The sequence below is a fragment of the Myotis daubentonii genome, chromosome 6, assembly GCF_963259705.1.
Source record: "Myotis daubentonii chromosome 6, mMyoDau2.1, whole genome shotgun sequence".
NCBI classification, from domain to species: domain Eukaryota; kingdom Metazoa; phylum Chordata; class Mammalia; order Chiroptera; family Vespertilionidae; genus Myotis; species Myotis daubentonii.
This window is the reverse complement of record NC_081845.1, coordinates 41,224,736-41,250,333: the sequence shown is the minus strand read 5'-3', so window position 1 is coordinate 41,250,333 and position 25,598 is coordinate 41,224,736. Positions and strand designations below refer to the sequence as shown.

Genomic DNA, 25,598 nt, shown 5'->3' with positions numbered 1-25,598 from the left:
GTGTGGCTGCTGCCAATTGAGAAGGATATCCCTGAGCATCAGGATGCAAAGGGTCTGCACCTGTCCTCCTCCGCTGGGAAGGGGGGACACACCTGGGGAAATGACACCTGGAAGGATGGGCAGGTAAGGTGGAACGCCCGGGACCTGCTCTCATCAAGCCTTGACTGACCAGTGCGAGGGACGTAAAACCAGACTGAAACCTCTCCTGATGAGTCTTCATAAAATTGCCAATTTCACACCAATGTTCAATCCTTACCTAAGGCCTCAACATTTTAGCTGTCACAACTGAATGAAAGCTATTAATCTTCTCATCCTCAAGTCTTTTACATTTTACACACCTTGAAGTGGTTATAAATTATGCTTAAAACAACAACCTTCCTTTCCCTGACAATAAGAAACCAGATAAAGAATCCTGTAGAGCAGTGGTTCTCAACCTTCCTAATGCGGCGACCCTTTAGTACAGTTCCTCATGTTGTGGTGACCCCCAATTTCATTGTTACAAATTGAATATAATTAAAGCATAGTGATTAATCACAAAAACAATATGTAATTATGTATGTGTTTTCCGGTGGTCTTAGGTGACCCCTGTGAAAGGGTCGTTCGACCCCCAAAGGGGTCGCGACTCACAGGTTGAGGACCGCTGCTGTAGAGGATCTTCCAATTCAACATTTTTAGGAGTGAGGCATGGCAGGAACAAGGTGGGGCGACGCGCCCAGGGCCATACCGAGTTCAAAACCAGAGCTGGGACTAAAAACAATCTGCCAACAGCTTTCCTCCAAATACTCCTCCGAGGGGACAGATCAGACACGTGAAACGTGTTCCTAAAACTCTGACACATCCAGAGACTTAACTTTTCAAAAGGATAGTTTTCAAAACTGTGATAGTTTTATGACTAAGTGAAGGTGCTGCCAAGTGCTAAACCCAAAGCAATAAACCTTTACTGGATATCCACACTGTTGTGCCCAATGTTTTAAATATTCCTATTTTACAGATTATGGGGTGCAATTCCAAGAGCTTAGTAAGAGTAAAGGCCACATATTTGCTGTGAGCTAACGACTGCGCCATAGACAACAACCACATTATCTCATTTGTCCTCACTGTGAGGACACATTTTCCCAGGCGAGGAAACGGAAGCTGGAGAGAGCTACAGCAATTAAGGTCAGATGGCTAATAAGGTAGGACTGTGACCCATTCCGAGCCAACCCAAAAGCCTGTGTACTTAACCTCTTGTCAATGAGCTGGGTCAGGTGCAAACTGGAAGGTGGACAGCTGGACCTTGACTCAGAACCCAATGTGTCCTACAGCATGCTGCCTCTTGAACGGCCTTTTCCACCAGGAAGCAGCCTCATCTACTCAGAACCAGTGTTGTCATCTAAACCAGACTGAGGTCAGTTATTGAGCCGACATTAGCAACCAGGAAGAGAACTCCCCAAAACAATCCCAGCTACCAACCCAGCAGCCAAGCGCCCCCTCCCCCTTTTTCTTTCACCACACAATATCCTAAATAGTGCGGATAGCCACAGCCCCTGAATTCAAGTGATGCAGCATCTAATTCCTCATTTAAGTTTGCAAATCATTCCTCACCTCCCCAAGAGCTCAAAAAAGAGAGCCCAGACAGGCCACTGTTACTATTCAATATTTTGCTCTTACGGTTCAACAACGTGCCTGTTGCCTTCAGGATAAAATGTAGACTCCTGTACACACAACAGGCAGAGCCCATGAAACCTGCCCGCTCTTACTTCTCAACCCCCATCCAAGCTCGTCCATCCATGGATACTGTTCACAGTGGCCTTCCTGCCATCCTACAAACATGCATTTCATGACCATTCAGCCCCACATAACTATGGCTTTATTTTAGTCATAAAGCTAGGAATGTCCTTTCTACCTTATTCAACTGGCCAACTTCCAGGCTCAACTCACATATTATCTTCTGCTCCTAATGAAATTACTCCCATCCTCCTGTGTTCCCCACTCACCCTGCACACCCTTCTAACGCCTGTACCAAGCCTGTACCACGGATTGGGCAATGGCTTTACCCACGGTTTCCACATTTCTGCTCATGAGCAGAAATCCACCAAAAAGGACTGCACACTCCAACCCACAGGGCAGCAGGAGACTGCCCAGCATGTGGCTGGAAGATGTTCAAGTGAGAGAGACAGAGAGCTACAGCAGTCCCTAGTACCTGCCGGACAGAAATAAACCCATCCTAGAAGTCAAGGCTATAACTTGGGGAAATGCTAAGTCCAGCCTAGAGCTTAGTAATCAGGACTCGTCACAGGAAAAAGATACCCCACGTAGACTATCAGGGCTGGGCTGAGTACCCTGTGAGATGGGTCCAGGCTGGACCACAGCCACTTTCCCTTGGCCATGAGGCTTAGGGTTATGAGTTTCTTGGTGAGAAGGAACTGGAGAGTATTAAAATCCATGCTACAGTATATATATATATATACTCTTTTGAATTAATTATTCATAATCTATTTGGTGTCTTCATGAAACCCTCACTTAACCCTTTCAAGAACTATTAAACATAAATAAATAAACCGTAGGATTCTGGTAACACGAATAAGGAAAAATAAAATGAGAAACAATCCTCCCTCCCCCCAAAAAACCCCACCACACAGAACAGTACAGATCTGAAAGGCACTTATCAAACCACATAATGGGCAATTGTTAACATTTTTATCAATCCTGAAAATTCAAAGATCCTCAAGAACCGAACTGAGATATTCCCATGTCTTCCCATTACTAAAGTCTAGCACGCTGCAGGGCTAGACTGTCATGTGACTGAATGAATGAAAGATGATATTCTTACTGTAGAAACAAGCCAGCCCTAAATATTCCACTTATGAGAAAGAAGACCTGTAACAGGTAAATGACCTGCCACAGGGCATCCTGCTTGTGAGTGACAAAACCAGAACTAGCACTCAGGTCTTCCCACTCGCCCTGGCGTCTTCCCATTCCAGCAGGATCACTTTACTCCCAAACACAAAGGAAACAACCTTTTGAACCACCAGAACAGGGCTTCTTGGGTTGTTAGAGTAAATTTAATAAGCAAGCAGCTGAACAGACTGAGAAAACATGGTTACCAGATGGCCACTGGTCAAAGAAACTATGAATGCATCAGTGCCACTTGGAAGTCTTAATTTAAAACAATACGTCCTTTACGCTAAAGCCGCAGTACCCTTTAACCTAAAGTGAGATGTGCTTTAAACTACAATCTGGCATAAATTGGGTCCAAGAGAGCAGAAGAAAATAGAACTGTATTACACAAAAATAGCTTTAATCTGATTCTATTTTAAGTAATCTGAGAAATCTGGCTACTCCTAAGAGAATCATGCCTACAACATTTGGATGCACTACAGTTCTTAAGATGCCAAATTAATTTTTACTCACACATAAAGGGCTGTTTGCCCCCCAATTCCGCCCACCGGATCTCAACAGCCATCCTGAGTTCATCTACAGCTGAGGTTCATGGTGGCTAACCCTTCCACGAAGCAAAACTTAAACTCATCCTGAAAAGAGGCCATCCCCTCTCCCTTCTAGGTCCTCCTCTCACTCCCTATCAACTCCTTTTCTAGTTTAGGAAAACTTGGATCAGCACTGCTACACCGCGGGGTCCCTGTCCGCCTTCGCGTTACTCAGTCCTGTCTCTGCATCCCCAACGCCCAGCAGCCGGCCTGGGGCAGGGTAAGCGCTCAGTACACGTTGTAAAACCGAATGAATGAACTTCAACTCTTAAGAATTCTTCATTTGGAAGTTTAGAAAGTTTGCTTTGTGTTTCAATCCTACATCATCTATACACTTACACTCTTTCTCCTGCCACCATATTTACGCACGAGCTTCCCCAGTCAAAAAGCAGTGACACCTCCTACCTGGGCATCTGCCCTTGACCCCATTGATTTCGGGGAGTCTCCCAGCAGCGGCCGATGCCGGGCGGCGCCGCCAGCAGGCGGAGAGTGCCCACCCTCCAAACCCCCTCCCCCCGGAGGCTCCGCGGCTCGGGAGGAGCCCGCGCCCCCGGCCCGTTTCTCGCAAACAAAGGCCGAGGGGGAGGGGAGGGACGCGGGGGGCGAGGGGCTGCGGGGCCAGGAGCTGCGGGCGGCGGCTGGCGCGGCACGCCCGGCGGGGAAGCCGGTGGGCGCGGGCAGTTGGTACTCACGGCGGTCTCGTCGCGGTACACGTCGGGGTACTGGAAGGACAGCATGGCCGGGGCGAGCAGGGGCAGCGTGGGGCGCGGGTTCCGGGAGCGGACGCGAGCGAGCTGGGCGGCTGCGGGGCGAGGCCGGGGCGCGGGCAGGAGCCGAGCGGGCGGCGGCACGCGAGGAGCTCTCGGCCACGGCGGGCACGACCGGACCGGCAGCGCGGCGGCGAAGGCGTGCGGAAAGCAGGAAGCAGCTGTCGCCGTGGCCGGGAGCCCCGCCCCGGCGGGCGGGCGGGCCCAGCGGCGGCAGCAAGAGGGAGCGGGCGGCGCCGTGCGTGCGCCGGGCCGGGCGCACAGCTCCCTCTGCCGGAGCGCCGGGCGCGTGAGCGCGGGACCGCGGAGCTGGGCTCGTGCCGCGCCCACACCAGCCGGCTGCCTCGGGCCACCGCGCCGGGCACACGCCGCCGGGGACGCGCCCCACACAGCAGCCCGGGGCACTACACAGGGCACACGCTGGAGTTGGGCACACGCCGGCCCGATACGCGCCCAACAGGGCAGCCCGGGGCACTGCACAGGGCACACGCTGGAGTTGGGCACACGCCGCCGGGGACGCGCCCCACACAGCAGCCCCGGGTACTGCACAGGGCACACGCTGGAGTTGGGCACACGCCGCCGGGGACGCGCCCCACACAGCAGCCCCAGGCACTGCACAGGGCACACGCTGGAATTGGGCACACGCCGCCGGGGACGCGCCCCACACAGCAGCCAGGGGCACTGCACAGGGCACACGCTGGAGTTGGGCACACGCCGCCCCGGGACGCGCCCGAGACGGCAGCCCTGGCCGCCGCGCAGGAGTACACGTCCGATTACCCCTGCTGGGGCCAACCCGCCTCCTCCGCCCTCCCGGAAGTCCCTCCGCTTCCAGCTCCCTTTGCCCCATTCTGGTGGGGTGGGGAGAGGGGGTCGGGGGAGGCGCTAAGGGAATGAACAGCAGGGGTTGATTATTAACCCATTCCCCCATCTTCCTGGTTTGGGGCTCCTTAGGGGCCATAGAGACCTTGCCTCTCCCTAGCCTTGAGAGCAGGAGGCTTGAGGTGACCTAATTTCCATTGCTTGTTCTGACTCTGGACTTGGAAGGGAAGGGATAATGGATCTTGATGAAAAATCAGAATGGGACAGTAGAATTATATGGATGGTGCAGGCAAAGATGATACGAACAATTTTATGCCAATGAATTTTAAAATTTTAGTATGATGGTCAAATTCTTGGGAAACTGCATCTTTTGAACACTACATCAAAAGAAAAAGGAAAGAAAATTGACCTATAACTAGTAAATGAATTAGTAATAAAAAAAAAAAATCCAGACCCAGATGATTTTCAGCCTACCAAACATCCAAAGAGAAAGTAATCACAATTTCATACAAAGTAGTCTAGAGTATAGAAAAAGGGGGACTATCCCCCAATTCATTTATTAGGGTCACATAACCTAGATATAAAAATCTGACTATACAGAAAACAGGAAAGAAAATTATAATGGCTAATATAACTTATTCACAACTGAATCAAGAAAATTCTACCAATGAAATAGAATAAAAACACTCCCAACAAGGAAAAAGGTCTGGACTGAATGGCTTCATAGATAAATTTTACCAAACACTTAAAGAAGAATTAACAGCTATCCTTCTCAAACTATTTTTTTTTTTAAAGGAATGCTCCAAAGATCATTTTATGAGGTCATCATTACCCTGATTTCAAAACCAGACAGACATTACAAAAAAAAAAAATTGTAGGCCAATATCCCTGATGAACATAGATGCAAAAATCCTCAACAAAATATTAGCATACTGAATTTAGTAATACATTTTTCTTTCTTTTTTTAATCCTCACCCGGGGATATTTTTTCATTGTTTTTTTAGAGAGAGAGAGAAATATCAATGTGAGAGAAACAGGATTGGTTGCCACCTGATTGAGCCCTGACCAGGGCCCAGGCCATGGAGGAGCCTGCATCTGAAGTACCTGCCCTTGATTGGAATCAAAACGGGGACTCTTAGGTCCACAGGCCTACCCTCTATCCACTGAGCTGAACTGGCTAGGGTTCAGCAATACATTATTTTTTAAAAATTATACACCAGGATCAAGGGGGATTTATTTCTGGAATGCAAGATTAGTTCAATATTAGTGATATGCCATATAAACAAAGTGAGGATAAAAATCATAAATCATATCAATAGGTGTAGAAAAAACATTTGACAAAATTCAGCATCTATTTATGATTTAAAAATCTCAGCAAAGTAGAAATAGAGGGACCATACCTTAACATAATAAAGGCCATATATGACAAAATGCTAACATCTTACTCCTTCAGAAAAGCTAAAAGTGTCTTACTTACGATCAGGAACAAGATAAGGATGGCCATTTTGATCACTTTTATTCAATACTAGACGCCCGGTGCACAAAAATTTGTGCATTGGGGGGGGGGGGGAGGGTCCCTCAGCCCGGCCTGTGCCCTCTCACAGTCTGGGATCCCTCAGGGGATGACCACCTGCTGGCTTAGGCCCGCTCCCTCGGGGGGGATCAGGCCTAAGCTGGCAGTCAGACATCCCTCTGGCATCCCAGGAGCCTTCGGGGGTTGTCCACTTGCCAGTGGGGAGCAGGCCTAAGCTGCAGTTGGACATCCTTAGTGCTGCTGAGGAGGCAGGAGAGGCTCCCACCACCACCGCTGTACTGACAGCCATCAGCCTGGCTTGTGGCTGAGCAGAGCTTCCCCTGTGGGAGTGCACTGACCACCAGGGGGCAGTTCCTGCATTGAGCATTTGCCCCCTGGTGGTCAGTGTGTGTCATAGTGACCAGTCATTCCCAGTCTTTCTGCTGTTAGGGTCAATTTGCATATTACCCTTTTATTATATAGGATAGAGGCCTGGTGCACGGGTGGGGGCTGGCTGGTTTGCCCTGAAAGGTGTCCCGGATCAGAGTGGGGGTTCCGCTGGGATGCCTGGCCAGCTTGGGTGAGGGGCTAGGGCTGTTTTCAGGCTGGCCACACCCCCTTCAGTATGGAGGTCCCTGCTGGGGTGCCTGGCCAGCCTGGGTGAGGGGCTAATGGCTGTTTGCAGGCTGGTCACAGCCCCTTCAGGGTGGGGGGATCCCGCTGGGGTGCCTGGCCAGTCTGGGTGAGGGGCTGAGGGCCGTTTTCAGGCTGATCAAGCCCCGCAGTGGGGACCCTCACCCCATGGGGGTGTGGCCAGCCTGGGTGAGGGGCTGAGGGCTGTTTTCAGGCTGGCCACATACTCTTCAGGGTGGGGGTCCCCACTGGGGGGCCTGGCCAACCTGGGTGAGGGGCTGATGGCTATTTTCAGGCTGGCCACCGCCCCCCCCCCCCGCCCGGTGACCCAAACTCCCAGCCTCCCCCTTTCTTTTTTTCCTGGGATTTATTTATCTTCTACTAGAGGCCTGGTGCATGAATTCATGCACAGGTGGGGTCCCTTGGCCTGGCTGGTGATCAGGGCCGATTGGGGCTGGCCAGCTGAGGGGAGGGACTACAGGAGGCTGGCCGGCTCTGAGAGTTTGGCCAGCTGAGGGAGGTTGGCTGTGGGAATGCACTGACCATCAGGCTGGCTGGGGGGAGGGACCACGGGAGGTTGGCCAGCCTCGGGAGGCCATAGGAGGTTGGCTGTGGGAGCACACTAACCACCAGGGGGAAGCTCCTGCATTGAGCGTCTGCCCCCTGGTGGTCAGTGCTCATCATAGCTACCAGCCGGTCGGCCAGTCATAATGGTTGTTTAGGCTTTTATATAGAGAGATAATTGAAACTTTGTAGCCTTGAGCAGAGCCCAGGGCCAGCCAGGGCAGGTGGGAAACTTGACTTCCTCCATTGCCGGGGGCAACTCAAGCCTCCTGCTCACTCCAGCTCCATGGCCGCCGCCATCTTAGTTGGGTTAATTTGCATACTCGCTCCTGATTGGCTGGTGGGCGTGGCTTGAGCATAGTGGAGGAATGGTTAATTTGCAAGTTTCTCTTTTATTATATTGGATACTATTGGAAGTCCTAACCACAGTAATTAGACAAGGTAAAGAAGGAAAAGATTCAAATTGGAAAGGAAGAAGTAAAACTGCCATTATTTGCAGCTGACCTGACACTGTGTATAAAGCAGCGGTTCTCAACCTGTGGGTCGCGACCCCTTTGGCAGTTGAACGAACCTTTCACAGCGGTTGCCTAAGACCATCCTGCATATCAGGTATTTACATTATGATTCATAACAGTAGCAACATTACAGTTATGAAGTAGCAACGAAAATAATTTTATGGTTGAGTCACAACATGAGGAACTGTATTTAAAGGGCCAGAGGTTGAGAACCACTGCAAAGAATCCTAAAGATTCCACCAAAAAAACTATTAGACCTGACAAATGAATTTAGTAAAACAGTGGATACAAAATTGATATTCAGAAATAGGTTGCATTTTTATAAATCTATAGTGAACTAACAGAAAGAGAAATTAAGAAAAATATTTATGATTGCATCCAAAAAAATAAAATACTTGGAAATAAATTTAACCAAGGAAGTAAAAAACCTGTACTCTGAAAATTATAGGACACTGAAGAAAGAAATTGAAGACGATACAAATAAATGGAAGCATATACCATGCTAATGGATAAGAAAAATTAAAATCATTAAGCAATCTATATATTCAATGCAATCCCTATCAAAGCAATCTATATATTCAATGCAATCCCTATCAAAATACCAATGACATTTTTCACAGAACTAGAACAAATAATCCCAAAATTTATATAGGACCACAAAAAAACAACAACAAAAAACAAAAAAACAAAACACACACACACGCGCGCACACACACACACACACACACACACAAAACAATAGTCACAGCAATCTTGATAAAGAAGAAAGTTTGAAGGTATCATGTTACCCAATATCAAATTAACCTACAATATCCTATAGTAATAAAAAAGCGTGGTATTGGCATAAAAACAAATACATAGATCAATGGAACAGAATATAGAACCCAGAAATAAACCCATACCTATATATTAAATTAATCTATGAACAAAAACAACAACAACAAAAAAGAAAAGGCAAGACTATACAATGGGGTAAAGACAGTCTATTCAATAAATGGTATTGGGAAAAGTGGACAGGTAAACAAAAAAATGAAACTAGACCACCTTCTTAAACCATATACAAGAATAAACTCAAAATGGATGAAAGACTTAAATGTAAGACCAGAAGCCATAAAACTCCTAGACAAAAACATAGGCAGTAATTACTCTGACATTGTTCTTAATACTATTTTTATGATATATCTCTTCAAGCAAAGGTAACAAAATAAATAATAAACAAGTGGGACTACATCAAACTAAAAAGCTTTTCCACAGCAAGAAAAACCATCAACAGAATGAAAAGACAACCTACTGAATAGCAAAAGATATTAGCCAATGATACATCCAATAAGAAATTAATATCTAAAATTTATAAATAATTCACACAACTCAACATCCCCCAAAACAATCCAATAGAAAAATGGGCAGAGTTCCTGAATAGGCATTTCTCCTAAGAGAACATACAGATGACCAATACACAAAAGAAAAGATGCTCAATATCACTAATTATCAGAGAAGTACAAATTAAAACTACAATGAGATATCACCTCACACCTGTCAAAATAGCTATCATCAATAAATCAACAAACAAGTATTGGCAAGGATGTGGAGAAAAAGGAACCTTCATGCACTGTTGAGAATGCAGATAGGTGCAGTCATTATGGAAAACAGTATGGCGTTTCATCAAAAAATTAAAAATAGAACTACCTTATGGCCCAGCAATTCCACTTCTGGGTATTCATCCAAAGAAATCCAAATCACTAATTTGAAAAGATATATGCACCTCTGTGTTCACTGCAGAATTTACACTAAAAAATCAGAGGTCCTCAAACTTTTTAAACAGAGGGCCAGTTCACTGTCCCTCAGACATTCCACACATGCGCACTGCGGGCCTGGGAAGAGTCGGCTGCTAAGCAGGACAGGCAGAGGCGGCAAAAACACCCGGCGGGCCGGATAAATGTTTTCGGTGGGCTGCATGTGGCCTGCGGGCCATAGTTTGAGGACCCCTGATCTAAGTTATGGAAGCAAGCCAAGTGTATATCAGTAGAAAACTGGATAAAAAAGATGTGGTACATATATACAATGGAATATTACTCAGCCATAAGAAAGGAAATGTTACCATTTGAGTCAGCATGGATAACCTAGACTCCTAGAGGGTATTATGCTAACTGAAACAAGTCAGACAGATACCACATGATTTAACTTATATGTGGAATCCCAAGTAAAAAATAAATGAAGAAACAAATCAGAAACAGACTAATATATACAGAGAACAAACTGATGGTTGCCAGATGGGAGGGGCATTGTGGGACTGAGTCGTGAAGAGATTAAGAAGTACAGATTGGTAGTCACAAATAGTCATGAGTATGTATATAGTACAGCATAGGGAATAATAGTAAATAATATTGTAATAATTATGTATGGTGCCATGTGGGTACTAGACTTATCAGGGGGAATCACTTTGTAAATTATATAAATGTCTAACCACTCTGCTGTACACCTGAAACCAATATAAAATAATATTCAATGTCAACTGTAATTGAAAAATAAACAAATAATTTTAAAAAAATGATTTTTAAGGAACATATGCCACAAACTTTTGCAGCAAGGATTCAGGACCTGGAGAAGGGGCTGATGCACAAATGGATATATTAGACAAGAATATAAATTTAGAAATTATTGGGGTAGCCAGGCGGAGACCTACTCTCTAGTGGAGTGGCTCCCTGAATCTCCGGACCCATAGCTTTTTATTTACTAGAATACACATTTGCCCTTTAGCAAAGCAAACAGTCATTTCAATTGTAAGGTTTGGTAAAAGGATTATTAGGTTAGGGCAGTAGTCGGCAAACTGCATCTCGCGAGCCACATGCGGCTCTTTGGCCCCTTGAGTGTGGCTCTTCCACAAAATACCGACTTCTGCACATGGGCCACGAAGTTTCAATTGCACTGTACATGCGTGCCCGCACGTGGTATTTTGTGGAAGAGCCATACTCAAGGGGTCAAAGAGCTACATGTGGCTCGCAAACCGCAGTTTGCCGACCACTGGGTTAGGGGATTGCCTTCAGCCAGCAGTGGGGTAATAATATGCTGATTCTCAGACCTTGCTGAATATCAAAGTCCATCAGCCTTCTGATGAACTTCTCACATTTATATGTTAATTACTTGTTGGTCTTTGCCTCCAGTAAACATAAGCAAAAAGCTTTGGGATTCTTGAGTGCATTTTTAAGAGTTTAATAACCCAATATAAGGTACATATGTGGAATGTAAAGCTTATGAATACAGAAAAATATTTTCTAAGGAATTTGTCATGATGCAATATAATGGCAACTACCATAGTATCACGTACTTTTGTGGTGCTCAGTAGGTTTTGTTTATTTAGATTGACTTCTATAACAGTCGCAAATGTTTTAAATTTTCAAGTTGTCTTAAATGTGCAAATATTTCTCAAAATATTTCCATAAGGCATAATCTGAAATCTCCTAAATATTCCTGGATAGTGGGAAATATATCTATAAGAGGAACATGAAGGGGAATGAGCCTAAGGAAATATCGACAACTGCACCAAGCAAGTTAACTCAAACCAACATTTCTGATTTTAAAAAATTGCTTCTGCCAAGGCCGGTTTGGCTCAGTGGATAGAGCGTCGGCCTGTGGACTGAGGGGTCCCGGGTTTGATTCCGGTCAAGGGCATGTACCTGGGTTGGGGGCATATCCCCAGTGGGGGATGTGCAGGAGGCGGCTGATCGATGTTTCTGGCTCTCTATCTCTCTCCCTTCCTCTCTGTAAAAAATCAATAAAATATATTTTTTTAAAAAAATTGCTTCTGACTTAAAATGGTGAAAACAATTGCATCATTTATTAAAATTTGCCCAAATAATATATTCTTAGAAGCAAATGCTGTTCCTGATTTGTATAACCTTTGTCTGAGAAAATGTTAGCTATTCTTTATTCAAATAATTTAATTGGATAATTTCTAAATATGTTTTCTTGAAGCTAGTTCCCTGATGATAAGAATGAGACTTAATATCTTTTGAGATATGCAAATGTAATAAAATAGCATCTACTAGTATGTGGAATTTTTTCTACTTTTGAAGGTAAAAAACTGCTTGATATATTTTGAAGCTTTCCCCTTAGAACTGCACATGCATATTAGAAAATTTAGAATATATGAATAAGCCAAAAAAATTTAATAAAAATTTTATGTTAACAAGAAAGAGTAAAAAGTCTACATTAAGAATGCGAATATCTATAGCACATATAAATATTAAAATCTAGTATACAGAAAATATTTTAAATATTCTGAGAAATTAGTAAGAAAACATTTATCAGCCACTGAAAATGGGCAAAACGTTTAAATAGGTTGTTCATGAAAGATGTTCAAATGGCCAGTTAACACATGGAGAGGGGCTTTACTAGCAATCAGGGAAATGCAAGTTAAAACCATAGTGTCACACTTGTAAAATCTGCTCATCAGAAGTGTGGGCTCACTCCTGTTGACTTCCTTACCTTTCACAGGCAATCCATCACCTTTTATTCACTAACAGGCTCTGGGGCACGCTAACACCTGCCAAACTCTCTTATGCCCAGTCATCAGGGGTTCGAAGTTCAATGGTCTGCCCTCTGCTGGCCGGACTCAGATTTGGTAGCTTTGCTTTCACTCCAAGTTGGGCTGGCTCTTCCTGTTGTTAAGTACAAGGCTCCTAATGGGAGCTTTACCCTGCACCAACTGCTTGACCAATTCCCATTGCCCCTGAGTCCCTTTACTTACCTTGTGAAGTTTCTAACTCATAGAGAACTTTCAAATGCTTATGCTACAGTACAGGTACTGCAAATGTTGTATGAGGCTCTCTGAAAGGAAGACTTCCCCTCTTAAGGCTGCTCACCTGCTCATGGCTTAACCTCTCCAGTGAAATTTTCTTCTAAGGCCAAGGTCTGAAGCTTGCTCTACTTTCTAAGCTACTGATCCCCTCTTAGTCCTCAAGTATGTTGTCCAACCTCTACCTAGATCCTTAAAGTGGTATTAGACATCTCTTCCCTGAGGTACTACACATATCCTGGAAGTTTGCAGTGATAGCATTTGCTTCCAGTTTATTCTGATTAAGACCATTCCTGTGAAAAGTCGTGTGTATAGAACCTACAACTGTGATGAGCACTCATCCTGTGTGTACAACTCAGGATTGTCTGCTTCCAATATGCTCAGAAGAATATACAAATTTAATGATCTACTATAAGGCAATCTCTCATCAGAATACAGTACCAATACAAAGTGTGTTACTAAAAATTTACCTAGAACTTCAAGATTTGCTATTATAATTCAAAACCTTAACAAGAATAAGATTTTCTTTCCTCCCTATCCCCTCTTGACCTTGTTAGACTTAGTTCTTCAGAATCCATTCCCTTAGAATTCTTGTGTGCGTGTATGTGAGTGTGTATACATATACACCTTTCCATTGTTGAAATTGCTTCTCTCCAAAAGGCTCTCACAAGTCTAAGAGCTCTTGATCAGATTACTATTTCCTCGCCTACAGGTTTTAACAACCCACTAAAATCCTCTGCACTTTCAGATTAATATCTTAGCCTCAGTTCAAAACTTGACCTGATGTTGCTCTGTTTACCTAAAATATTTCTTTTGCATCTATGTCAGTTATCAGGAAATTTATTCCTCATCTATATTTAATTGCTACATTAGTCTTTCTGGAATTTTCCCAATTATCACTCAAGAAAATTTTTACTTATGCACTAGGAAAATGGATAAAAGAGTCATTTTTAGGATAAAATGCACATTTTGGGTAAGGAATCAAAACTTCACCCAGTTTTCCCTTAAATAATAAAACATAAGTCTTTCTCAAAGAAAACTGTCACTTAACAAATATGTATAGGAACAACCCATGTACAAGGGATTGAATTAAATTGTGGAATCATAGAAAGGCATAAGATCATTGTGTTATTATCAAACATTACCTCAGATTATTAAATTAGCATTTTAAAAAATATATTTTTATTGCTTTCAGAGAGGACGGGAGAGGGAGAGAGAGATAGAGAAACATCAATGATGAGAGTCATTGATCGGTTGCCTAGCTCATAACCCAGGCATGTGCCCTTGACCAGAATCAAACCTGCGACCCTTCAGTCCACAGGCTGATGCTCTATGCACTGAGCCAAACCAGCTAGGGCTAAATTAGCATTTTGATAGCTACTTCAGAAGTCTTTCACTTAATTAATATCTATTGAGTGGGAGTACCAAGTTAGTAGATGGAGATTCAGTTATGAAGATCAAACACAGTTCATGTTCTCATGGAGCCTAGATTCCGATGGGAGACTAGTGTAGTAGGACCTGTAGGATAGGGTGCCCTGGGAGCACAGAGGTCACCTAATACAGTCTTGGAGAGATAGAGATGGGTTCCTCACAGGAATAATGTCTAAGCCACAACCAGAAGAATGAGTAGGAATTAACCAGGTACAGACCAGGAGATGGGGGTGAGGCAGGAGGTGAAGAATGCTTAATGGAGCATCCTATGGAAATACTGAGAGCTGAGGGAGAGAGATGCATTTGAGGGATCATGTTGCTTCGGTTCTCTTGGAATACATGGAACAATGTGGGAATGAGGAGAGAAGAAAACTGCTCAAATCATCCAGGTCTCATATAATCATTGTTGGTAGGGAACTAGGAGAATTGTGCACTGGTTTTATAATAAATATATTTCATACTTTGTGTCAGATAATGTCATGGATGTAAAAAAAACAATACAAGTCAGGGTAGGCCTTGCTGCAGTAACAAAAAGATCTTAAAAATTCAGTGCCTGAGAAAACAAGAAGTTTCTTTCTCACTTTACAGGACTGAGTGGTTTCAAGTCAGTCGCCAGGTGAAGGAAAGGAGAAGGTGAACTCTACTCCTTGCACAGACCCAGGATGGTTGCAGCTGAGCTGTCTTTAACACATGGCTTCCGATGTCCCCACCACAGAAGGGGAAAAGCAGATTTGAGTAGATGGTTTTTATGGGCCAGGCCTGAAAGTAGCATACCGTGCTTCCTCTCACAGCTCATCAGTCAGAATGGAGTCTCCTGGCTACACTCGCTGAAAGGCATCTGGAAAATGGAGCCCAACTCTATGCCAGGAAGAAGAGGATCTGGGGAAGAGCTGCAGTCTCAGCTACAGTAATGGAGGGAAGAGCTGGTGGACTGTTAATCAGCATGACTGTTTACACTTTCCCCTCAAAGCCCTTTGTCTGCTTGCCTCTGGTCCTTGTCTTCTTTCAATTCCTGTATAGTCTCCTTAGATTATTTACCTCAACTCTACTCACCAGTCTTTCCTCACCTACCTTTGGTACTTGGAGCAATCTCCTCTGACTCTCAGCACAGCAGGCTGTTTGCTCGCCCAGCCCTGTTGGTCAGTTGGGGCAACCAGGAATGCTGGCTGGTGAATCAGTAGGTGGCACCCTCTATCAGCAAGACACTGATTCCAAAGCAACACAGGCTGCGTGCAAGGATGTAGTCCCATTCGGGAGAGCACAACAACATTGGCTCACTTGACCTACTTCCTCAAGACCCAGCTTTCAAAACGAGTGACCACACCCAGACTGACCAGTGGATTGTTAAAAACAGGGATGTCAACATGCTCTGATCTGACTGCCAACAAAAATATTTCCCTTGCGTAGATGCTTTCTTCATGTTGCACTCAGGAAGGGCAAAGAAGTTCAACCTGTCTGGGTTGGAGAGCACCATGAACTGCTCTCCTTGGGGCTTCTCCTTCGGAGTTATAGAAAGAGGTGTGCGTGTTGTTTTAATGGGAGTTGGAGCTACTACTTTCATAACTACTGATTAGTCCTATTTGCTGTTGGGAAATCCCAGGGCTCAACATCAAAGGCCTCATTGTTCGGCTATTTCTCTCTTTCATTGTGTCACCCTGGTGAGGTATCCTTTCACTCAGCAATATCTTCTGGGTCATTTTTCATCACACCGAGAAGGTGTGGATGAAAGTGGTAAAATGAAGACTTGGAGGCACCTTTCCTCATCAAGAGTTTGAAACTGACATCCAGCAGAGATGAGGAGGGATGAGAAATTTGTTTATGTCCTTGGGTCTGTCTCATTTTTGTACAAATTCAGTATTTTAAAATTATAGCTGTGCTTCTAATTCATAGAGACCTCCACTAGCATGATAAATAAAATATAAGTGCTACTTAGAAAAAGGAAAGCTTCATGTAAGAATTTTTATTACTCTCTTTATTTAATATACAAGCCTCATAGAAATTTGGGTAAATAGTTTACTTTCCTTAAGGCCAATTTAGGTATTATAGAGTATAAGAGATTAGTACTTTGATATTATCTATAAACATCACATAATTATTGTTAACCATCTAAATTATAGCCATATTTCAAATTGACTAGCTATATGAACATAATAATCCTTTATTAGTAATGCTCATCTCTTATTCTGTTAGTCTTTTTTTTTAAACCTTTCCCTAAAACATCTCTTTCAAGAAGCCCTCCTTCAATCACCTCTACTTGAGTCATGTTTCTTTATATTTTACATCTGTATCCTAGTTATCGTAGTGAGGCCCCTGGATCAGTCAGGATAGGCCAAGTAATGCTGTGGTAACAAATAATCCCCAAATCTCAGTGGCTTAAATCACCAAGTGTATTTCTACCTCATACCCCATGTACAATATGGCTCAGTAGGGGGCTCTGTTCATGTGTAGATACTCAGGGACCTGATCCAGGCTGACAAGAGGCTCCATCCTAACATATGTTCCATAATCATCATGTTAGGGTGAAGTGAATGTAGCGAAATACACACTAGTTTTTCATGTTTTATTGACCAAAGGAATGCACATGGTCACACTCAACTGCAAATCAATAAGAAGCAAAGGATAAATTAACAAACATTACCTTCTATTTAAATAAGTCTTACAATTTTAAAGTACTTTCTTTTCTCAGGAAAGTAGGAAAAGTAGCTTTAATAATTTTCTAATTTTTATATATAAGAAAACAAAGGCTTAAAGAGATTAATGTATTTTAAGATCAACCATGTTCCTTTTAGGGTAGGCTATCATGACTGCTAGAGTTTTAAAAAGTTAATTATCTACAGTTTTTCAACAGATCTGTAATGTTTAAATGAACAACTGCCAATGTGTGGCACTAACCTGGTGTTGAGAGTGATAGAAACCAAACAACATTTCTCTAGCTATGGTGCCATCAGCAATCAAGAGAACTCCAAATCCCTTAAAGCTTCCCCTCTCCGCTATCCTAGGAGCCGCAGGACATATTTGCTAAGTGCTAATCAATATGGTCAGCCGGGTGCCATGTGTCCTCTGTCCTTGCCCTGACTGCATGGCAGTTCCTGCTAAGCCCTGATGCCTGTGCTGAAGGGATTCATGCCCCCTCCAGAGGGATGATGCACCTGTAAAATGGGTTGGGGCCCCAGAGGGGCTGTCTCCTTTCACTTAGGAAGCCAATGCCCACAGTGGGGAAAACTCTTTTAGCTTCCATTGACACTTTTGTTTCAGCTCTTTCTCTTTCAGACGCAAACATGAGCCTTTTGCCGTTCTGTGACGCGTACGGGATCTCCATGTCCTCTTGGGTCAGACATGTGGGCCTCAGCTCTCTTCTCTTCTAAAGATCAACTCTTTCCCGGAAAGCCCTTTAGTCACTCCTGCAAACAGACACCTGGTGACTCCACCTGACCCAACTTCCAGGCTTGCCCATACTTGTCTGATGGCCATATCAAATGGACCTGCTTGCTATGGTATGTTAGAGAGGCATAGACTTGTTCCTCCATGTGGCAAAAAGTATTGCTAACGAATGTAGTGGATTTAAGCACATCAGTATTTCATTATTTGTGCAAAGAGCACCATGAATTTCCGATGTTCTGCCACATAAACAGTGATAATAACTGGTATAGAAAAATAAACACTGAATTTCCCAGCCCAAACCTAAATTTTAGGCTCAGATCTGTGCCCTATGAATTACTTTGGGAAAGTAGCTTAGCCCTTCTGAGCCCTTTCATCATTCATAAAATGAAGGAAGTAGTATGGATGGATTTCTAAGGATTTTTTCAACTATGAAGTCTGTGAATTTGGATAAGATTTATTATTTGCAGTTATTGTCAACAGGTGGCAGCAAAATCCCAATCTTTACTGAGTTAAGAAAAGAGAAAGCTAACTGCCTTTGATTTATCTTCAGAATTTTAGAAAAGGTTTAGTTAATTTTGCTCATCTTAAACACATGAGAAAATGAAAGTGCCACTTTTAAAGACTCCGTAAAAAAGAAAATTTGTACAATATATGTTTTAAAATTAATTGAAAAGTATGGCTTTTAGCATGAATGTGTTTAGAATGAATTTAGTACTTCCAGTTATTTTGAATGTGGCTCTGTCTAAAGGTCTTCGGGTGCTAAAACGACCATATAAAGTGATATTTAGAATGGGTCATTTGTATCTTTGTCTTTAACTTAGCTATGGGAGGGTGGATTAACAACTTCAGAAGTTTCTTTTTGCATTTTGTATAAGTTTGGCTCTTTTTTTTTTATTAAGTGTGTTGGAAAAAAGTCAATATACTTTGCAACACATGCTATCATTAATTATATTTCACATGTTACCATAGCTCAAATCTCATTAAAATGAATTCCAAAGAACTATTAAAAATGTAAAATCTTATTTACTTATTAAAATTTTGCTAATTTTAACAGTTTGAAATGAATGGGCTATTTATGGAACTTTGACATTTTTATTATCCACAAGTTTTGTTCCAATCAAATAGAATCTATAATAATAAAAGCATAATATGCTAATTAGACCAGATGTCCTTCCTTCCGGACAAAGCCCCAGTGGATGGGGGACCGTGGCAGAGGCCCCTGGCCATGGCGGTGGCAGGGGGCCAAAGCCCTTGCACGAATTTCGTGCATCAAGCCTCTAGTACTAATATAAAATATATAGATGCATTATTAAAATGGCAATACAAATGTATTTATGCCACTTGATTCCATTTGATTTAATAAAACTAATAAAACAATGATATATGGAACTGGGTAAAATGATATAGAAAAGACGAAGATAGGAGCTTTATTGTTGGCAGTCTCTTAAAGGAATTTACAATTTTAATAATGTGAATATTTAGATAGTATGTTATTCTTCGAAAATTAAAGGGAAGGTATGTAAACCATAGACCTGCACTCTTCCTGAATTACAGACTTGTACATTCAACTCCCTCCTTGACATCTCTACTTAGGCTTAGTATGGACAAAAAAGGCTTAGTACAGAGAACTTGATATGAGCATGAAACGTTAGGTAACTTAGATAATCAAGTCCCTTAATCAGGACGTGATTACGTTATTTATTAGCAGTGTTTGAACCTTTATAAAATTCTTTATATTAAAAAAATGTGAGTTTAAAATCAGCATCATCAAGTTGACCATCAAGATTACAGAGCAACCAATAGACAGAGGAATTCTAAAAAACATACAAGGTACAATTCTTGTTGGTTAAATAGGAAAACGTGGTTCATATAGAGTTCTGAAAAATACTCTCAGATGTTTATTGAAGTACATCTTTCTCTGATGTCACAAATTCCGATTTTTACAGCTGCAGAGATTTCATGGTGATAGCCAATGGGCATAAAGCCCAATACTCTGCAAACTCCACATTTGTGGGGGGTTTTTTGTACTTACACTAGTGCTTACCCTGATCCAGGTGCCATACTTCCTCCAGAGAGGATATAACCTGGTGTCTGTAGTTGCCCTGCCCAATGAGGTACCACTAACTACATGTGGCTGCCTACATGTAAATTAAATACAATGAAAATGCATTTCCTCAGTCACACTAGCCACATCTCAAGTGCACAGTGTCTGGCTAATGGCTACCATTTTGGATAACACAGACATAGCACATTTCCATTATTACAAAAAGTCCTATTGGATAGCACCGGTCTAAGATATGGAACACTATGGCTCTCTATGTGTTCAGGTGTCATCTCTCATATATATATATATATATATATCCCAACTTTTACAACTGGAAAAACATAAAATACACATCGGGAGGAAATTACACACTCGCTTTGAAAATGGTCTCCTTAGCTGACGATTTATCTTTGTATAGCAAAGACTATGTTAATTATCGTTTGGCTGGAGTGTGTCACAAGAAACAAAATATCATGACACCTTTGAAAGAAAATGTCTCTTGATAAAATCCTTTTCTAAGGTAACTTTGCATTATCTGATACAGGAGAATATTTTTCCTTCTATATAAAAGGAGCTCATTATTCTATTTTGGATCTGATAAACTGGATCCAGCTGGCTATAAGTGGACGGTTGTGACACCCAATAGAAAAGTTAGGCAGTAGCACAGTAGCTTAGTCTCTGACCTACTTCATCTTGGACTGTCTTGGCGGCCTGTATTTAAGAAGTCCAGGCACAGGAGATTTAATCAGAGTAGACTCTGTGATATCTGCTTATTGATCTACGAGTGAATCTTGTCAATGTGACTACTTATTCTACTTTAGAATAGTTGTGGTGAGTCAGCCAACTCAAGGTAGCTACTTATCCTCCTTTAGGTCCTGGAGTTGTAGAAACATGTTAAACTGAAGTGTTTTCCCCACTGAAAACACTTACTACATTATTTTGTGTTGGCATGATATTTCACAACAATATTTAAGAACATTGTTGCCCCTTTTTATAGGTGAAAATAACTCAGAAGCTCTCAGTAAGGATAAACCACATCTTTCCTGGATGGCAAAATAGTTCTAATTTTCAGATGTAGTACATGTGTGTATATCCCAGATACAATCTTTGCATACAATACTTGATATCATGCATTTTTTCATGGCACCTAATAATGGCTGGTTTTATTTTTAATTGGCTTGAAATGTTAGATTTAATAATAAGAAGTGATTCCCACAATTCTAAATTATTACAGTTTAGTATCCAGAGTCAAGAACCCTGACCTGTCTGTAGCACAGAGTCGCTGGGTTCCCAGAGGTGTTACAAAACCGAGTAACCTTGCCTAAGCACTAGGATGTTCATGCTCCTTTGTTTGGGAAAGTAGGAGGGGCTTAGAAAGCTTGCTGGACATAAAAATTATGAAGGAATATCAGAGCATACTTGCTGCATGTATTTTTAAAAGATATATATTTTTTATTGATTTCAGAGAGGAAGGGAGAGGGAGAGAGAGATAGGAACATCAATGATGAGAATCATTGATTGGCTGCCTCCTGCACGTCCCTACTGGAGGTTGTTCCTGCAACCAGGGCATGTGCCCTTGACTGGAATCAAACCTGGGACCTTTCAGTCAGTGGGCCGATGCTCTATCCACTGAGCCAAACCAGCTAGGGCTCCTGCATGTATTTTTTTTAAATAATAATAAACTTATTAAAACAATCATTATGTAACAGAATTTATCTACATGTTTAAAAAGCTAGACAGCAAAGAGCTTTAGCCATCACAAAAGCTGCAGAAAGTGAACACTTAGACCTCTTCTGAGTTTAAACGTCAACTCTGACTCATGCCTGCCTTCGTGTCAACCCCGAGCAGGACAGTGGTGCGTGACTGTGCTGGTTGTACAATGGGCCATTCGCACAGCCATAGAAGATGGCCTCGAGTAAGGCATTTTAGCTACATCATCAGAGACTCTCGGTCACTCCAAGAAGTGATCGGAGAATAAAGAAGAATGTTCTTTCCCTGAGGTTGAGGTCACTGAGGTGGAGCACACGTGGCTGAAAGGTATGGTAAGTGCTTTCTCTTTCTGATATGTGCTGAGGTATGTTGAAAACTTGCTCAGACTTTGAGCCAGTGGTAGTCTGCATATGCCTGTCTCCTCTGAGACTCCTGGGATTTAGAGTAGCTTTAAAGCAAAGAATGAAGAAATATTAATGAGTTTTAAAGTCCTATATTTAGTTGGTTATGCTGATACTTAGGTCACTTTAAATTTTATGTTATTGGGAAACTCTGGGCAATTATACCAAATTTCTGGTTGTGACACTGATCTCTCCTTAGGAATCCTATATAATAAAGAGGTAATATGCAAATTGACCCTCACTCCCTCACAAGATAGCTGCCTATGACCAGGCTGGCAGGGGGATTAGTGAGGGACGACCAAATGACTGAACAAGCAGGCTTTACAAAACCGAGTAACCTTGCCTAAGCACTAGGATGTTCATGTTCCTTTGTTTGGGAAAGTAGGAGGGGCTTAGAAAGCTTGCTGGACATAAAAATTATGAAAGAATATCAGAGCATACTTGCTGCATGTATTTTAAAAAGATATATATTTTTTAATATCTTTATATCTTTATGGGTGACCAGGCTGGCAGGGGGGTTAGTGAGGGACAACCAAACGACTGAACAGTAGGCTGCATGGGGCAACCAGGCTGGCGGGGGGCCGTGAGGGGTGACCAGGCTGGCAGGGGGGGCAATTGGGGGTGACCAGGCTGATGGGGGGGGAGTTAGGGGCAAACAGGCTAGCAGGGGGAGGCAGTAAGAGGTGACCAGGCCAGTGGGGGGCCATTTAGGGGCGACCAGGCTGATGGGGGGACAGTAGGGAGTGATTTGACTGGCAGGGGGGTAGTGAGGGGCAACTAGGCTGGTGGGGGGACAGTTGGGGGTGACCAGGCCGGCAAGGGGGGCAGTAAGGGGTGACCAAGCTGGCAGGGGGGGGGCAGTTAGGAGCAACCAGGCCAGCAGAGAGGGGGCAGTTGGGGGTGACCTGTCTGGCAGCAGAAGGCAGTTTAGGGATGATCAGGCTAGCAGGCAGAGGTGGTTAAGGGCAATCAGACAGGAAAGGAAGCAGTTAGGGGCAATCAGGCAGGCAGGCAGGTGAGCGGTTAGGAGCCAGCAGTCCCAGATTGTGAGAGGGATATCCGACTGTCAGTTTAGGCCCAATCCCAGCAGTCAGACATCCCCCGAGGGGTCCCGGATTGGAGAAGCAAAGAATGAAGAAATATTAATTCATCCTCCCGTGCATGAATTTTGTGCACCAGGTCTCTAGTTAACCAATAAAAAGCAAAGGCAGATGGCCAGCTGAGAATAAGATTACTTGTGTTCAGTTGGCATTTTGTTGTAGGGGATCTTCATAGTTTTGGGGCATGGAGTTAGGGGTTTTGGGTTGCCTTCTGGCTCTGCCTCCCAAGTCCTTCCTAGCTCATCCATAAAATAAAGATTTTGGGTGATATTAGTTCCAAGATCTCTTTTATGACATACTCTTTCAATGAATTTAAATACAATAAAAAAGGATGTAACTCTTTTTTATTGTTGTATTTAAATTCATTGAAAGAGTATGTCATAAAAGAATAGTTTTAGATTAATACTAACCCACAAAGACTGGTATATATTTTTCAGACAATTAGAACTTTCATGCTTGAAAAAATCGTTAATCCCTAACATTGGTATATTAAATTGTCCCTCCCTTATTCTCACTTTATTTACTTTTCAAAATTAAATCTTTATTTTGGAATAGTTTTAGATGTACAGAATCTTTTCTTGCAAAGATACTGTAGAGAGTTTCTGAGTACCTTGCACCCAGTTTACCTTATTAACATCATATGTTACTACTAGAGGCCCGATGCACGAAGATTCGTGCAAGAATGAGCCTTCCTTCCCCTGGCTGCTGGCACCACCTTTGCTCTGGCTGGCCAGAACCACCTTTCTGCCTTCGCTCTGGCCTAGAGCTGCCTTTCTGCCTTCGTTCTGACCCAGAGCTGCCTTTCCACCTTCCCACGCTGCCCAGAGGCCTGGAGCGGCTGGGGCGGTGCGGAACACCTGCATCATCGATGGTGATGATACAAGCATCCTGCCCCACCTCTGGCCTCTCAGCACCTGTGTATGCAAATTAACCCACATAATTAATCTTTTTTGGGTTAATTTGCATACACACTTCTGATTGGCTAGTGGGTGTCACGAAGTACAATCAATTTTCATCTTTCTTTTTTATTAGTGTAGATGATACATTTGTCATAACCAATAAACCGATTTTAATACACTGACATTAACTAAAACCCATACTTTATTCAGATTCCCTTAGTTTTTACCTAATGTCTTTTTCTGTTCCAGGCAGGATCCCATCCAGGGCACTACATTACATTTAGTGATGTCTCCTTAGGCTGTGAGTTCCTCACACTTCCCTTGTTTCTGATGACCTTGACAATTTGTGGAATACTGTTGAGGTATTTTATAGCTTGTTCTTCAATTGAGATTTGTCTGACATTTTTCTCATGATTTGACTAAAATAAAGGTGTGCTTTTTTAGGAGAAAGATCAAAGAGGTAAAGTGCTGTCTCATCACATTATCTCAAGGGTACATTTTATCTGCAAGACTTATCACAGTTGTTGTTGACCTGGATCACTTGGGTATTTGTGGGATGTCTCCATTGTAAAGTTACCCTTTCCCTTTTTCCATTCTGTACTCTATAGAACAACATCCCTTTGCCCAGCCCACATTTAAGGGGTGGGAAGATTTAACTCATTTTTAAGTCACCATAAGTTGTTTTAGATTGAAACCTTCTAAATGTTTAGCCACAGTTTTGAGACTAGTAGGTAGGTTTAGCAACAAACAATCTTGCTAGTCCTTACTAAACCGCAACAAAATTGCTGGGAGAAAAGAAAAAGGATATAACTTGTCCTTCTTTAATATTTTAATGTTTCTCCCTTCTCTCTTTGTTAAAGATTTTAAAATTGGTTTTTAGAGAGAGAGGAAGATAGAGGGAGAGATAGAGAGAGAGAAGAGAAACATCGATCAGTGGCCTCCTACATGACACCTACATTCCACCTATCGGGGACTGAGCTTGCAACCCAGGCATGTGTCCTGATGGGGAATCAAACCAGCAACATTTTAGTGCACTGGACGATGCCCAATCAACTGAGCCACACTGGCCAGGGAAATATTTCTCCCTTCCCTTAAGGAAAGTTGAACTAACTCTCAAGAAGGGCAAAACAGGAGAGAGAAACCAAGATGGCGGCATAGGCAAACACCTGAAATTGCTGCCTTGCACAACCACTTCAAAAATACAACTAAAAGACAAAATGGACATCATCCAGAACCACAGGAAGGCTGGCTGAGTGGAAATTCTACAACTAGAAGGAAAGAGAAAAGCACACTGAGACTCAGAGGAGGTGCGGAAGTAAAGTGCAGAGGTGCGGAGGCGCACTCAGAAAGGGCTGGCAACTGAGGACAGCTGTCTTTTTCAATTGGAAGGGAATCACAAGCTCCCGACTGCTCTGAACTCCAGTTCTGGGCAAGTCTCTGGGAACCCAGACTCATATGAGGAGAAACTGGACTGTCTGGCAGCAGGTGGAACTTGAGGGCGGCTTTCTCTCACAGGTGCTTGCAGCAATTACCACAGGACACTGAGACCCAGGGCCTCT

The 25,598-nt window shown here is 43.1% G+C and overlaps 1 protein-coding gene across 1 annotated transcript in view; it reads right to left on the bottom strand.

Moving 5' to 3' along the window:
* Nucleotides 1-4,433, bottom strand: part of PREP (prolyl endopeptidase) — a 111,103-nt gene extending 106,670 nt beyond the window's left edge. Inside the window, exon 1 of the mRNA XM_059700828.1 lies at nt 4,160-4,433. Coding sequence (XP_059556811.1) covers nt 4,160-4,204 — 45 coding nt within the window. The 5' untranslated portion in view covers nt 4,205-4,433. The remainder of the gene's footprint in view (nt 1-4,159) is intronic.
* Between the last annotated feature and the right edge of the window lie 21,165 nt (nt 4,434-25,598).